The sequence below is a fragment of the Drosophila sulfurigaster genome, chromosome 2R (genome assembly GCF_023558435.1).
Source record: "Drosophila sulfurigaster albostrigata strain 15112-1811.04 chromosome 2R, ASM2355843v2, whole genome shotgun sequence".
NCBI lineage: Eukaryota > Metazoa > Arthropoda > Insecta > Diptera > Drosophilidae > Drosophila > Drosophila sulfurigaster.
In genome coordinates, this window is record NC_084882.1 from 13,410,483 (window position 1) to 13,423,347 (window position 12,865).

Here is a 12,865-nt window from a genome sequence, read left to right on the forward strand (position 1 = left end):
TTATATTAAAATGCTATTTAGCATGCAGCTATGTTAACATTAACATTTGCTGGACGTCCGACTACCAATCAAATGGCGATTTTAAAAATACACATTAATTTAATTTATTTTTCTCCTTATTTATAGTTTATAATATTGAATCAACTTTATAATAGAGTTCTTGCAAGAAAGAGTACTAATGCAACTTAAATTCAAATTAAACCGAATCCTGTTAACATTGCGCCTTGTACGCATTCATGCTTTTGCAATTATCGATATCACCAGTAAAAATACCGATTATTAATCGCGGTAAAAATACTGCATCATATTGGAATTTAAATATTTTTGAGTTGAGTTGGTATTGAGTTGATGCTTCCAATGCCTTTCAGCAAATTTGTAATAATTCTTAATAATGATTAAGGAATTCCATAAATGCGTTTAACCTTACTTATTTTGGTGTGCCTGAATCATTGGTTGCAGTAGGACATTTTGTATTCAATCGTAAAGCTGATAGCTGTTTATTAGGTTTTATTATAGTTTTTTATTGTATTCTTTCGAATACGATATTGTAATGACTAATTCAATATATAATTGTAAATATTTGAAAAAGATTTTCGATATTTTGATATAATCGTCAAAGTTTCTCCACCTCTAATTCTGAGCGTATTACAATTTTTAGTTTATACCACACTTTCGAACTTTCATTTTATACAATTTGTGTGCCCATATGTTGCACTTTATATTTTATGTTAATATTTCTATTCAACTGCACACGCTTTGCCAAAAAATGCCACACACTACGTGTTATTGTTGTTGTGCAGCTTATACGGATTCCAAAATCAACAGAAAAAAGCGTGTGCTGCTTGCAGCTGTCGTTGTCGCCTTGCAGTGCATTTTCAAAATGTCCACATGGAAAAAAAATCGGAAGTAAATAACGTTAAAGTTTTTGTTTCATTTTTGCTTTCATTGTCGTTGTTGTGCCGTTGAACAAGAACAAGTAAAACGAACAAGGTGTTTAGATCGCACAAGCTACACCTCTTGGCATGGCCAAGCAAACTTGGGCAATTAAGCAGGTAACGCGACGACAAGCGACCTCCTTGCTTGTCAGACGCGCGTCAGACGAGCAACGCAAAAAAAAAAGAGGAAAGAAAATACAAAAAAGCATAAAACGCGCGTGTGGCCAAAAAGTTAATGAAGCGTTAAAAAATCAACTTGTGATCAGAAGACAAAAAAGCTAAACTTCATACTTATACAGTTATAAGCTGCGCATCAGTGAATATTCAAGGATGACCAAGGTAAGCAATCATTAAGGGAATTGGGGATAATACAATGGTCCATTGTAATGTTGATCTATTTTCCTCATAAATATGTATTAAATTGAGAGTTTCTTATTTGTATTCTATTTTTTTTTTTGGGTTGGGCCCAAAGGAATAATCAATTTAAAAACGCCTTCAACTGTTGGCTGTTGCATTTTTCATAAGCATGTCCTTGCGCAGCCTTTATGTTTGTTTGTTCAACCCTTGAAGAGATTGATTATTGTTTATATTTGTGTGTGCCTCTGTATGCATGTGAATGCAGTGCAAACAGACTACGCATCGTATTGTGGCATGCGGCCAGCCAATGCTGCATCCCATAGTCCAAGCTGAGGCTGATGCCTCGGCCAACGCCAACGCATCCATTTGAATTGGGGCAATTAAAGTGTGGTACAACTCACGGCTGAATAACTCTATAAACACGTGAAGCAAAAGAAAGACCTGCTCTGCTCCTCTTCGTTTTTTTTTTGTTCCAATCCAACAATGGCAATTAACATTAACCCCTTCGATCGACCGTGTGTCGTGAGCGAAGAGCGCGAGGGCGTTAATTCAGACACGAGTTCTGGGTCAATTTATCAAATAATGCGACCAATTCCTGGAAAACCAAATAGAGTGATTATCAAGGCTTCGAGGATTCGAAAAATATTAGGCTTAGCATTCTTCATCTGCGGCTTCTTTCGTTTGTAATTATGCTGAATATTGATTTCAGATTTATCATAATTTCGAGCGATAGAAAATTCAACTAGTTAGATTTATTTAACGGTGGAGTTTCTTATGGATGTTGGTGGGAAAAAGATTTCAGTTTAAGGATTTATTTATTAGATTTATTAATCTTTTGACTTTCAATTAAGTTGCATGTAAAATTAAATTAGATTTTGAGGTGCTAGTTAATCTTCCTAATTTATATATTGAAAATTTTGATCAGTTTACTAGTAATTACGCAGGCAGATTTCAAGGATGTTCTCACCTCTTGTCTAATGATTCTGTGCCGCCAAAAGATTTCACTAATTGCAAACTAGTTAGTTTTTCACACGTCTGCTCTAGTTCCAATTATAGGACACACCTTTTCCGGTTCGCAAAAAAGTAGAAGAAATGAAAAGTCTGTATGTACTAAGAGTAGAATTCATTTATCATGTTTGGTAATTGAATGGGAATGTTTGACCATGACTAGTTGTTGCGTTGCCAAACTCTCGATTCTTTTTACCTGCCAGCAACAGTTGCTTCTGTGTGGTCAGATTCAAGTGAAACTCTATGAATAAATACTGCAACATAATCTATCTGCCGTTTTGCGGTTGAAAATATCAATTTTCATAGACTTTTAATTCAATTGTCACCTCAGGACCTCCACGATTTGAACTGTCAACGATGCTATTCACCCGACTGCATATGATTATAGAAGCATCCATGAAGAGATGCCTCTATCAAAAAAACCAGTAGACTTATCCAAAAACACAACAGTCCTTGTTTCAACAAGTGCAAGTGAAGGTTTATCTGATGCGCAATTTTTCAATTTCATGAGTTGATGTTGAGAAATGACCCAGCATAGATATCACTTACGATTTACATTTTATTTGTACACGATTTTGGGCAAGAGGCAAATGGGCAAAGGGCCAAAGGTAAACATATCAATTACCTACAATTGAGCCCCGTTGACAGACAGACTGAACTACGATGGCTACTAGCCACTTGCTTGCTTCCGAGAAAGTCATTTCTCACACTGGACATTTGGGATTTATTTGTATTTCATTTCGATTTCTATTGTCTTTCGTACATGAACTGGACCCTGATCAAGTGCCTGGATCCAGGACTCAGACACAAATCTAGGCTCAAGTGTCGCTCTGGAAAGTGTTGCTACTTTTGACTTCTGGCTAAGTGTTTTTACACCGAAGCAGGGATATCGAGACAGGCAGTAGGCTCTTCAGGTGCCAAATAACTAACAGCACCTATGGGAAATTATATGAATTATCATAAACTGACGCCAACAGGGACAAACGAAATCCTTGAAACCGTTTGAAAGTTTCGCTTTTTTTTTGCTTCCTTGCTCACCGACGCAGCATCAGTTGTCTTCGGAGAATATCCTGTATAAAGGCCGGGAAAAGGGGTATAATATGTTATGTTTATTTTAAAAGTTTGATGAATGGCCCTTACTTTAATTTAAACACTTTACTAACAAAACAAATAACAGATTAGACTTAATTTACCGATTGTCTAGCCTTTTAAGAAATGTTCCTATAAAAAGAAGACTTATGTACATTATAAATAATTGTAACTTTTTTATTTGTGTCTTAGTAGATTAAGTTTTTTAACTCAACTATGTGAATAACTATATTAGAAAACTAATTTATTAGGCAACAATTAAGATTTAATTCAATTGTTAAATAATTAGATAGATGATTAAGAAATTTTAAAATATGCTTTTATTAATGAGTATCTATAAAACATCAGGGTGTATCGTTTGCTGTTGTTTAATCTGCGATTGTTACCCTAATTTCTGATCGTCTTCAAAAATGAAACGGTCTGTTCTGCTGTTGTCTGGTCTGGCCTGGCTGGTCTCTGGGCCCCAATCTCCGATGCATTGGCAGCTCGGACCACGCGTTGGATACCGCGTAATGGCACAATCAGAATAGCCAATGGTCGGTCGGTCGGTCGTTCGGCAGCGACGGCGGCGCACGCGTGTCATTCTGGGCAGCAATCAAAGTGATATGAAAATTGCGTTTTTGGGTTCAACAGGTTCGTTGTGCTGTACACTTTTGTTTGCCTAAAGGTTAAACGTGCGAATTTCACCGACTCAGGCAAACAGCTTAAGGCAAGGGCCTTTATTTTTTTTTGGTTTTTGGTTGATCAGCGGTCGATCAATGCGAATGCGAATGCGCCACGGTTTTCGTTTTCGGTGGTAATCGTAATCGTCTGACTTCTTAAGCTCCTGCACCATCCAGCAAAAGCATCAGCATCAGTTTTAGCTTTAGGTCCGGCTCCTGCTCCTGCTCCTACCATTCCTACTCATTGACCGCGTACGGTACGCGAATTTAGTATATATACTTATATACAGCTTCAGCTAAAGCTAATTAAATGTAATTTGGTACTTCCTTTTCAGCCGAAATAATACACATATAAATAGTATCTTTAGTTTACATTTTATTCTTACTCGCTCTCGCTCTCTTTCTTTTCGCTTTTCGCTTTTCGCTGTGGCCCTGGCCATCATTATTATACATTTTCGTTTTCTTTTGAGCATCACTTGGGAGGGACTTGAGGTCACTTCAATTCCATACTCCACACATCCACACTACTCCTCCCTACTATGAATTATATACCTCGCAAACTGAGTTCAAAGGAATTTCGCTTGCGAGTAAAATGGTAATACAATGGAAACCCTGAGAACTATACGAATACAAATACTCAGACCGAAAACGCGATACCGATACCGAAACTGAAACTTGTTAATTGTTTTGCGCTCGAGTGGCGGGCCACTAAAGGCGCGTTCTGAAGGAGAAGGAAGCAGGCGCGTGCACTTCAATTTCCAGCGAAGCAACACTTTCCATTCAAGCCCAATAAACGGCCCATTGTGAAAAACGCGCTCCATTCATGAAAGCACCCAGCAAGAAGGGTGCCTAGACCCTGTCGGGCAATTGTTGCTGCCGCAAATTAGACGCTCAATTACGCTGCAACAAAATTCCTGGGTAATTTCGCTTGGATTCCTTATGCTAGACATCTCCATGCAGTGAGTCACTCGCCGCGCATCTTTAGCTGCGACTGAAAGTGAATCTTGACCACGTGGTTTGCTTGGCATGATAACCCTTCGATCATTTTTCATAATTTCTAGCCACATCCTTCCGTAAAATGTTCTCACACTTGACCCGCTGTCGGTTGGGCTACGCCTGCCAAGTTGGGATCGGAAGTTGCGCAGCGCAGCATCAACAGCCAAACAACAACATCCTAGGCGAACTGTTGTTTTCGTAACAAGCGCAAAGAAGAAAATCTTATTAAAAAAATTGTTATTTCTTTCGTGGCCCTTTTTTCGTGTCTTTTGTATTTTTTTTGTATATATATTTTTTTTGGTGTGCGTATATATATATATATTTTTTTATTGCTTTAATCATTTTTATTTTGTGCGGCTTCCGTGCCACCTGTTATGCTTAAGATTGGCGTTCGCTGAGGCAAAGGCGACCAGAGGTCCTCGAGTCCTCTTGCATCCTTAAGGCCTTTTTGATTTTTCTCAAGTGATTGCGTAGTTTTCATCTTTTTTCATGTTGCTTCCACCTCTTGTGTGCGCTCTTTTGTTGTGTAGTTCTCACTGTTTCAAATTTGAATTGATCATTGCGTTTTGATCTGGGTAGAACGCAAGGGTAACGTGGGATCGCGACCCTATCAAAATAGCAATCACAATTTGTCGATTAGGAGTTTTGAGTATGCGTGTATGATGCCTACTTCCGATTCGAAAGTGGATGTGCCGTGAAATTTACTTTTGATTGCTTACAACATGAATAATATGCACACGAATTAGTCAAAGTGGGATGATCGGCAGAACGTTATGCTCTCTTAACCAAGACTGGCGCCAAGCAGTTGCCAAAGATCAGCAAAGATAGCCATCAAGAAAACAATATGTCTGATGTTGGCAAAACATCACAAAAAAAAGTCAAAAGGACATGCGGCATCAAAGCGATGCCGTGCGACAAAAATTGCTACGGTTCGCTCTGATCCCATCACAACGATGCAACAACATTGATAACCATCAGTATGCAATCTATAACAACAGACCTGCCTGCTAGGCGTGCCCAAACAATGACACAGTGGGCGCTGCATTGACCTGGGACCGAGGACAGAACATCTCGTATATGCTGTCGCCTCTGCTGCCTTGTCCTCTGACCGTGTGTATAATCTAGTTTTAATTTTCATGGGAATTAACTCATGCCACATTTCACAAAAAAAAAAAAATCGTGTGTGTAAACAATGTGTGCAATTTATGCGATATTTGTATTAAAATTGTGAACAGTTCTCGCTCTTCTTCATCTCACTCTATCTCTCTCTCTCCACCAGCAGCAGCAACTGTTGCGAAGCTGAGCTATTTGCTTTGATTTTCACTTGACTTTTTGCGCTCGAGCCGTTTTTGTTTGACCGTCGCATACATATCATATCATATTTTCATTTTCACATCCATTTTTTTTTTGCACCCCTCCATGAGATGAGGTAAATATTTGCGAAGCAAGTCAAACAGTTGGCGCATCCAATGGATAACAATGGTAACAATAACTCGGACTCGTATTCGAACTCGTCTCGTCCGTTTGGATTCTCTCTCTTGGACTTTTCGGTTCGGGCATTTGCATATGTAATTTGGCTTTAATGAATTTTCAATTTGACAATTGGCAAAATGCCGCACACGAACGCGTCGATGGCCACCCACAATGTAAAGACATGAAAACATATAGCATGAAATGTTATGTCATGCAATCGAATTGAGCTCAATTCTTTTGCTTGCATCGCATGTCGCAGCTTCTGCTGCTTCCGATTGACTTTCGCTCTTTCACTTGGCTTGCTTTCCTTTCGAGCTTCAGAGTATGCTGCATTGGCTTCAGGACTGTCCTAATTTAGGGTTGCTAGTCAGTCGGTGTTAAATGCTAATAAAATAAGTAACATACAAATTTTTCAATTTATGCAAAAAAGCAGTTAACAAAACTGGGCCGCAAAATGTTGTGCCGAGTACAAAGTTGGGACAACACTTTCACGGCCCAGAGGGACTTGTTAATAGGAGTCGTTGACGTGCGCCTACTTTTATTCTTGATTGGCACTGCTACAGCTCCTACACGTTCCTCATCATGAACCCTTTAGGGGAAGAGCATACTTCATTTCGCATTAGCTTCGAAAGATACTTTTGTAATTTGAAATATCTAAAATATATTGCTTATATTAATAGTAGTTTAAAGCTGCGAAATGTCTGCCAATTGTCCACATAGTTCAATTATCTTTTTCTGTTAATTTAAATTTATTTCATTTTTATTGTTTGTAACTCAGGTTTTAGTTCTAGGACACAAAGTGCAAGGCACTAGCAACATAAGTATTTATTCAGGCTGTCCTTTAATATAAGTTTGAATGCTATTATGAACCATTTATGAAATCAATTACTTTTTATTGAAAGAATTAAAGTATTTTAATATTATTTAAAATTTAAACTCACTGCTTAAGGAATACCAATTCTTTTAAAAGTGAATTTTGTGCTTGCCACTGGCTTATTTTCTTTCAAAGTATATTAAGTTTTAAACTTTATATAAGGTCCTTTTTTTTAAATGAAATTTGAGCTAGCTACTGACAAAGATAAGAAAATATTCTAAAAGTGATATAACATTTTTCAGTAAAATTGTATTTTATGTTAAGTGTATCTAATGGATACTTTAGAATTTACCACTTATTATATTTCAATCTCTCAGATACTCTTTAGAGCATTTCCACTTCGATCAATGGAAATACTTAAACATTAACAACTTTTGGCATGCGCTCTCTGGAAGCTGATCAACATCACATCACACTGAAGCAGAAGAAGCATCAGCCTCAGACACAAGTTGCATTTATGCGTATTGACATGAAAAGTATGACCCGTTACCCGGTTGCCCAGTATTGAAGTATATGCCGTATTGTTCATATTTAAGCGGGGCAATAAGTGGCTGAAGTTTTGGGATCACTCGTTAAGTGACAGGCACGCAAGGCGCCGTTGAGCATGGGAAGAAAAAAAACAATGCAGCTAAAGGCTCTCGGCATAGTCCCATCTTCTCTTACCCCTTTTACCCTCTTGTTAACTGCTTGTTTGCTGGTGAAGAGCACGTGAGTCCCTTTTTCTGTTGCTGTTGTGTGTTTTTGTCAATGCGCATGAAATTCAAATCGATATGCAAACGTTTCGCTGGCGGATGCCTCAACATCAACTAAGATCGATAAGCAGCAGCAGCAACTTTACAACGCTCATGGTTGCTGATCAATTTGATTGTGCAGCGGATCTGCAGGTGTAACCGAAGGCGTCACTTGCACAACTGTCACGAGACCCAACGAGTACTCGTAAATTGCACTTGTGCACACACAGGACACAGAACACAGGACACACGAGGACAGCGCAGGATCACAGAGAGGTCAAAGTCAGACTGTGTAGGGGATGTTTGGCCAATAAATTTGTTGTGTGTAGCGTTTTGTGGTGCGGTTTGTTGTGTGACATTTTTATCTAATTGACAACGTTTTATTGCCGCCTATAGATCTGCTCGCTGATCCCACATTGAACAAAAAAGTAGCGCAAAATTCCCAAAAAGTATCTTTTGTCATCGTCCTTGGGGCGTGCTGACTACTAGTTGCCTCATTCTTTGGGTGGGCGCCGCACATCAAACATTTGTTGCCGCTGCTGATTTTTTATATAAGTAACTATAAACTAGAAATCAACTTGCACAATATGATTTCCAGCGAATCATTATGAATGCGTGGGCGTTGCAAACGGCATAGTCAAAAGGACCACCGAGCATGTCCTGGCGCTCTCTAAATGCGCTGTGTCATGCCAGAGGTACAACTAAATTGAACCACGATGCAACTACTATTAATTGTTGGCGCTAAAATGCTAACCTAACTATGGCAGTTAGTTAGCACGCTTATTAGACATGGCCCAGAGAGCGAGATCGAGCGAGGGTCAGAGTCCAAGCGTGTCCTTGACGCTTGGCTAACAAGCGACCATATCAATTGGAGAATTTGCCAGGCTGTAATGCTCGTAAACAAGATTGTTCATTCCGATATCCTTATTCGGCATGCCGAATCGCCTGACGGCGGTGAATTTGTTAAGGTGTCGTCGCAGAACAGGTAGACTTAAGTTCTAGAATGCGGTGCTGCTCTTTGGTCTGCACACGATTTAGATAAGATTTAACCATCAGTTTGTTTGGGCCATGCTGACAAAACGCTGGTTGATCTTTTCGATATTTTGCAAATTTTCCAATAATTTTTCAGCACTTTTTGTGCGGCCAGTTGTTTGCTCTTGTGGTTGGCCTAATCCTGTTATAAGGGGCTTTGTTTGCATTTCCGCCCATGTTCCGGTCGGAATATCGAAGCGGAGCGGAGCTCAACCCCATAATCATCTTGTTAGCGGCTTTAGATGGCCAGCAGATAGCGCCAACTAACTCGTATTCCTGCGCCATTTTGCCTGCTCATGCACTTGGAAGTTAAAGTTGAAGTTGAAACTGTTGCTGCTGCTGCTGCTGCTGAAGCTCAACAAGGCCAAGCAGTTGCAACAAGCAGAAAGCAGCAACAACAGATTGTGGCAACGTAAAACTCACCACCGCTTGCCATTGGCTGTTGGCTTGGCCCGGCACGTGCTGTCAGGGTTAGAGGTAGGTAGTCGTGGCCAACTCGTTTACCTGTGCTCGAGCCCGAACCCGAGCCCATGCCCTGCTCTCACCTTACCACTCTGCCACACCATCGGTGGTGGATTTCGGCAGCGCGTATAAATATCGCTGCCAGGATAAGCAGTCAGTTAGAAACTCGCCAGCAGTCGCAGCGAACGGTTCAAGTTTATTCTTATTCATATCATCACATTTCATTAACAACAACAGTGTCGAGATGTCGTCCAGCGAGATTTATCGTTACTACTACAAGACCTCCGAGGATTTGCAAGGCTTCAAGACAGCCGCCACGGAGCCTTACTTTAATCCCATGGCTGCCTACAATCCGGGCGTCACGCATTATCAATTCAATTGCAACTCGTTGGCCAGCTCCAGCAACTATTTGTCAGCGAATGGCTTCATCAGCTTCGAGCAGGCCAGCTCCGATGGCTGGATCACCTCGTCGCCATCCAGCCATCGTTCCGAGAGTCCCGAGTACGTTGATCTGAACACCATCTACAATAATGGCTGCAATGCGCTGCCACAGAATCAACAATTCCCACTGACTCTGGAACAGACAGCACCGCCAGCAGCACCAGTAACAATTCCTGCCATTCCTCAGCCAGTTATGGAGATCATGGGCTCACCCAATGTGGGCACCTGCAAGACGGTGCCACAAGCGGTGCCAGTGACGAAGCCCAAGCGCAGCTATACTCGCAAGAATCAGCAAGTGGCACCAACTGCTGCAGCTAGCAATGTTAACAACTCTGTGGCATCCAACGCTTCGAATGTGAATCTCTATGCTGATGACTTCCAAAACTTTGACTTTGACAACACGGCTCTGTTCGACGACAGCGTCGAGGATGACGATGACATGATGCTCTTCGACGATGACTTTGATGCCGATGGCAACGATGGCTCCTTCGATTTGGCCGATGGGGACAGCGAGGATGCGGCTGGCAATCCCAATGCAGCAGCAACTGGTGCCGGCAAGCGACGTCGCAATAAGCAAATCTCACCCGTTGTGAAGCGCAAGCGTCGTCTGGCAGCCAACGCTCGTGAACGTCGCCGCATGCAGAACCTCAACCAGGCTTTCGATCGGTTGCGTCAGTATTTGCCTTGCCTGGGCAATGATCGTCAGTTGTCCAAGCACGAAACCCTTCAAATGGCCCAGACCTACATCTCCGCCTTGGGTGATCTGTTGCGTTAAAAGCTCGCTTCAAATTCCCTCAACCGTCATTTGCCAAATGTTGTACCTTCTCTGTAAATATAGCATATAACCCAGTAGTAAATTATTAATTAAGTATTATCATGTTCATATTTTAGTTAATTTGTTTAAATGGAAGACAATGGTTAAGACTTTTAATAAAAATTATTAAAAAATGTATATTTCACTTGATTTATTATTTATTTTGTAAAATTTTGTTGCAGTTACCAAATTTTAGCAGGAAAATGTGAAATTTAGATAAAAGTAAATAACAAACTTGTGTGAATATGTCGAAAACATTAATAAGAAATTCTATGGATTTTTGATTCAGGTGAACAAAATTACATTTAGAATAAATATCTTTTCAAAAATTCAGATATAGATTAATTTTTAACAATATTATTTGTTATAATTTGCCGTTCTTATTATCAATATTTAAAATTTGGCAACTTTTGTTATCAATAATGATTTACAATTTTCTAAATCCTTGACTGTGACTATATTTACATATATGTATAAACCGTCTGAGAATTTACTCTACCTGTTATTTAGGTTCCCTTTAGTACTATAATTTTACCTTAATATCTAACATATATGAAATATAAATTATATATAAAAATATTTAAAAATATAAAAAAAATAATTAAAAATAAGATCTTAATCTCTTATTGTACATTTGAGATTTCTTTTATAAAGTAAATAGGCAAATATTGATATACTAATCATACATTTTTAATAGATTATGCTATATTTTTGTATTTTTAATTTTGAAGAATAACTGTAATATTGCGCAACACAATATTTATGTTGTAACATCCAGCGCAATTTCCTGCAAAGAACTGTTTATATACAATATTCTCATTTCAACTTTCAGCATCAGTTGACCCATCAATCTCGGAGGCAATCTGAAGTTCAGTTAATGTCTTCACCTTTTGCTCATGTGATTTTTTTTTCTTTTTGAGCTTCCTCTGGAGGTGCCGTCTCTCGTTTATCGCCCTGCATCAATTCTCACACACACACTCGGCTCGGGCGCGCGACTCGACGCATTGAATTCGATTCGGGTTTATTTTAAATGGAGCAAGGTGATCGATTTGGCGCTTCGCGATCAATTTGTAGACAGTTCAGCGAAATTATGATGCTCAAAACAAATACGCGAAAAGTGATCCCCTTTTGGATGAGCCAAGGAACGAAAGCAAATAAAGTACAAGTATTGTGCCAATAATTATAGCTCCAGAGCGCGCCAGAGTGTGGCTGCCAAATTAAGTTAAGTGTGGGGCTGATCTGCTTTCAGCAGCAAGAGTCGCAGTCGAAGCTTTAGTCGGGGAGACAAAAGTCGCAGCCCCAAAAAGAAATTGAGCGCCACTCACAAATCGTTTAAAGGGAACTTCGATGGATGATCGTTGCTGTCGGATAACCGACAAAGGCTAAGACTAAGCTCAGCTCATCTCTCAGCTTAAGCTCGGTCAATTCATTGAGCAGTGAGCGAAGTCAGGTCAGCGATTCAATCATACGAAAGATACAAAACCAATTTGTTGATAGCGGCGACGATCGACGGTGGCAGCATTGGCTGACGATCGACTGCCACCACGCAATCACAATGCGAACGCTATTGGGACTGGGACTGACTGAGAATTGAGGGATTGGGGATGGGAATGGGAATTGGGGCGCTTGTAGGCGTACGATTTGGCCACTGGGGGCGCGGCAGGACATCGTTACGTGGGCAGTTTGTGTTTGTTTTTATAAAATGTTTCGCAGTCTCGCGGTTTGCGGTCCTCTCGGGCGTTGCCGCATAAAAGCGCTCTCAGGAAATTCACATAATTAGTTAGCGACTTGGACTTGAACTTCGACAGCAAAGCCGCTTCGTTAAATTGTTAATGACTTAATTTAAAGTGATCGCGCGACGCGGGCGTCACCCTCGCATTAAGCATTCAGCTAGGCTACAAAAAAGGAAGAAAGGAGAAAAAAAAACAGCACGACAGTGTGGCAATTATGAATCGAGTCCCCAATATCCTGCCGCTGCCGCAGCCGCAGTT

General features: G+C 40.2%; 1 protein-coding gene across 1 annotated transcript; it reads left to right on the forward strand.

Moving 5' to 3' along the window:
* Positions 1-9,772: 9,772 nt before the first annotated feature.
* LOC133837461 (protein atonal) lies at positions 9,773-10,977 on the forward strand. Its single transcript, XM_062268236.1, has one exon. The coding sequence runs from the start codon at positions 9,864-9,866 to the stop codon at positions 10,833-10,835; it is 972 nt and encodes a 323-aa protein (XP_062124220.1). The 5' UTR covers positions 9,773-9,863; the 3' UTR covers positions 10,836-10,977.
* The last annotated feature ends 1,888 nt before the right edge of the window (positions 10,978-12,865 follow it).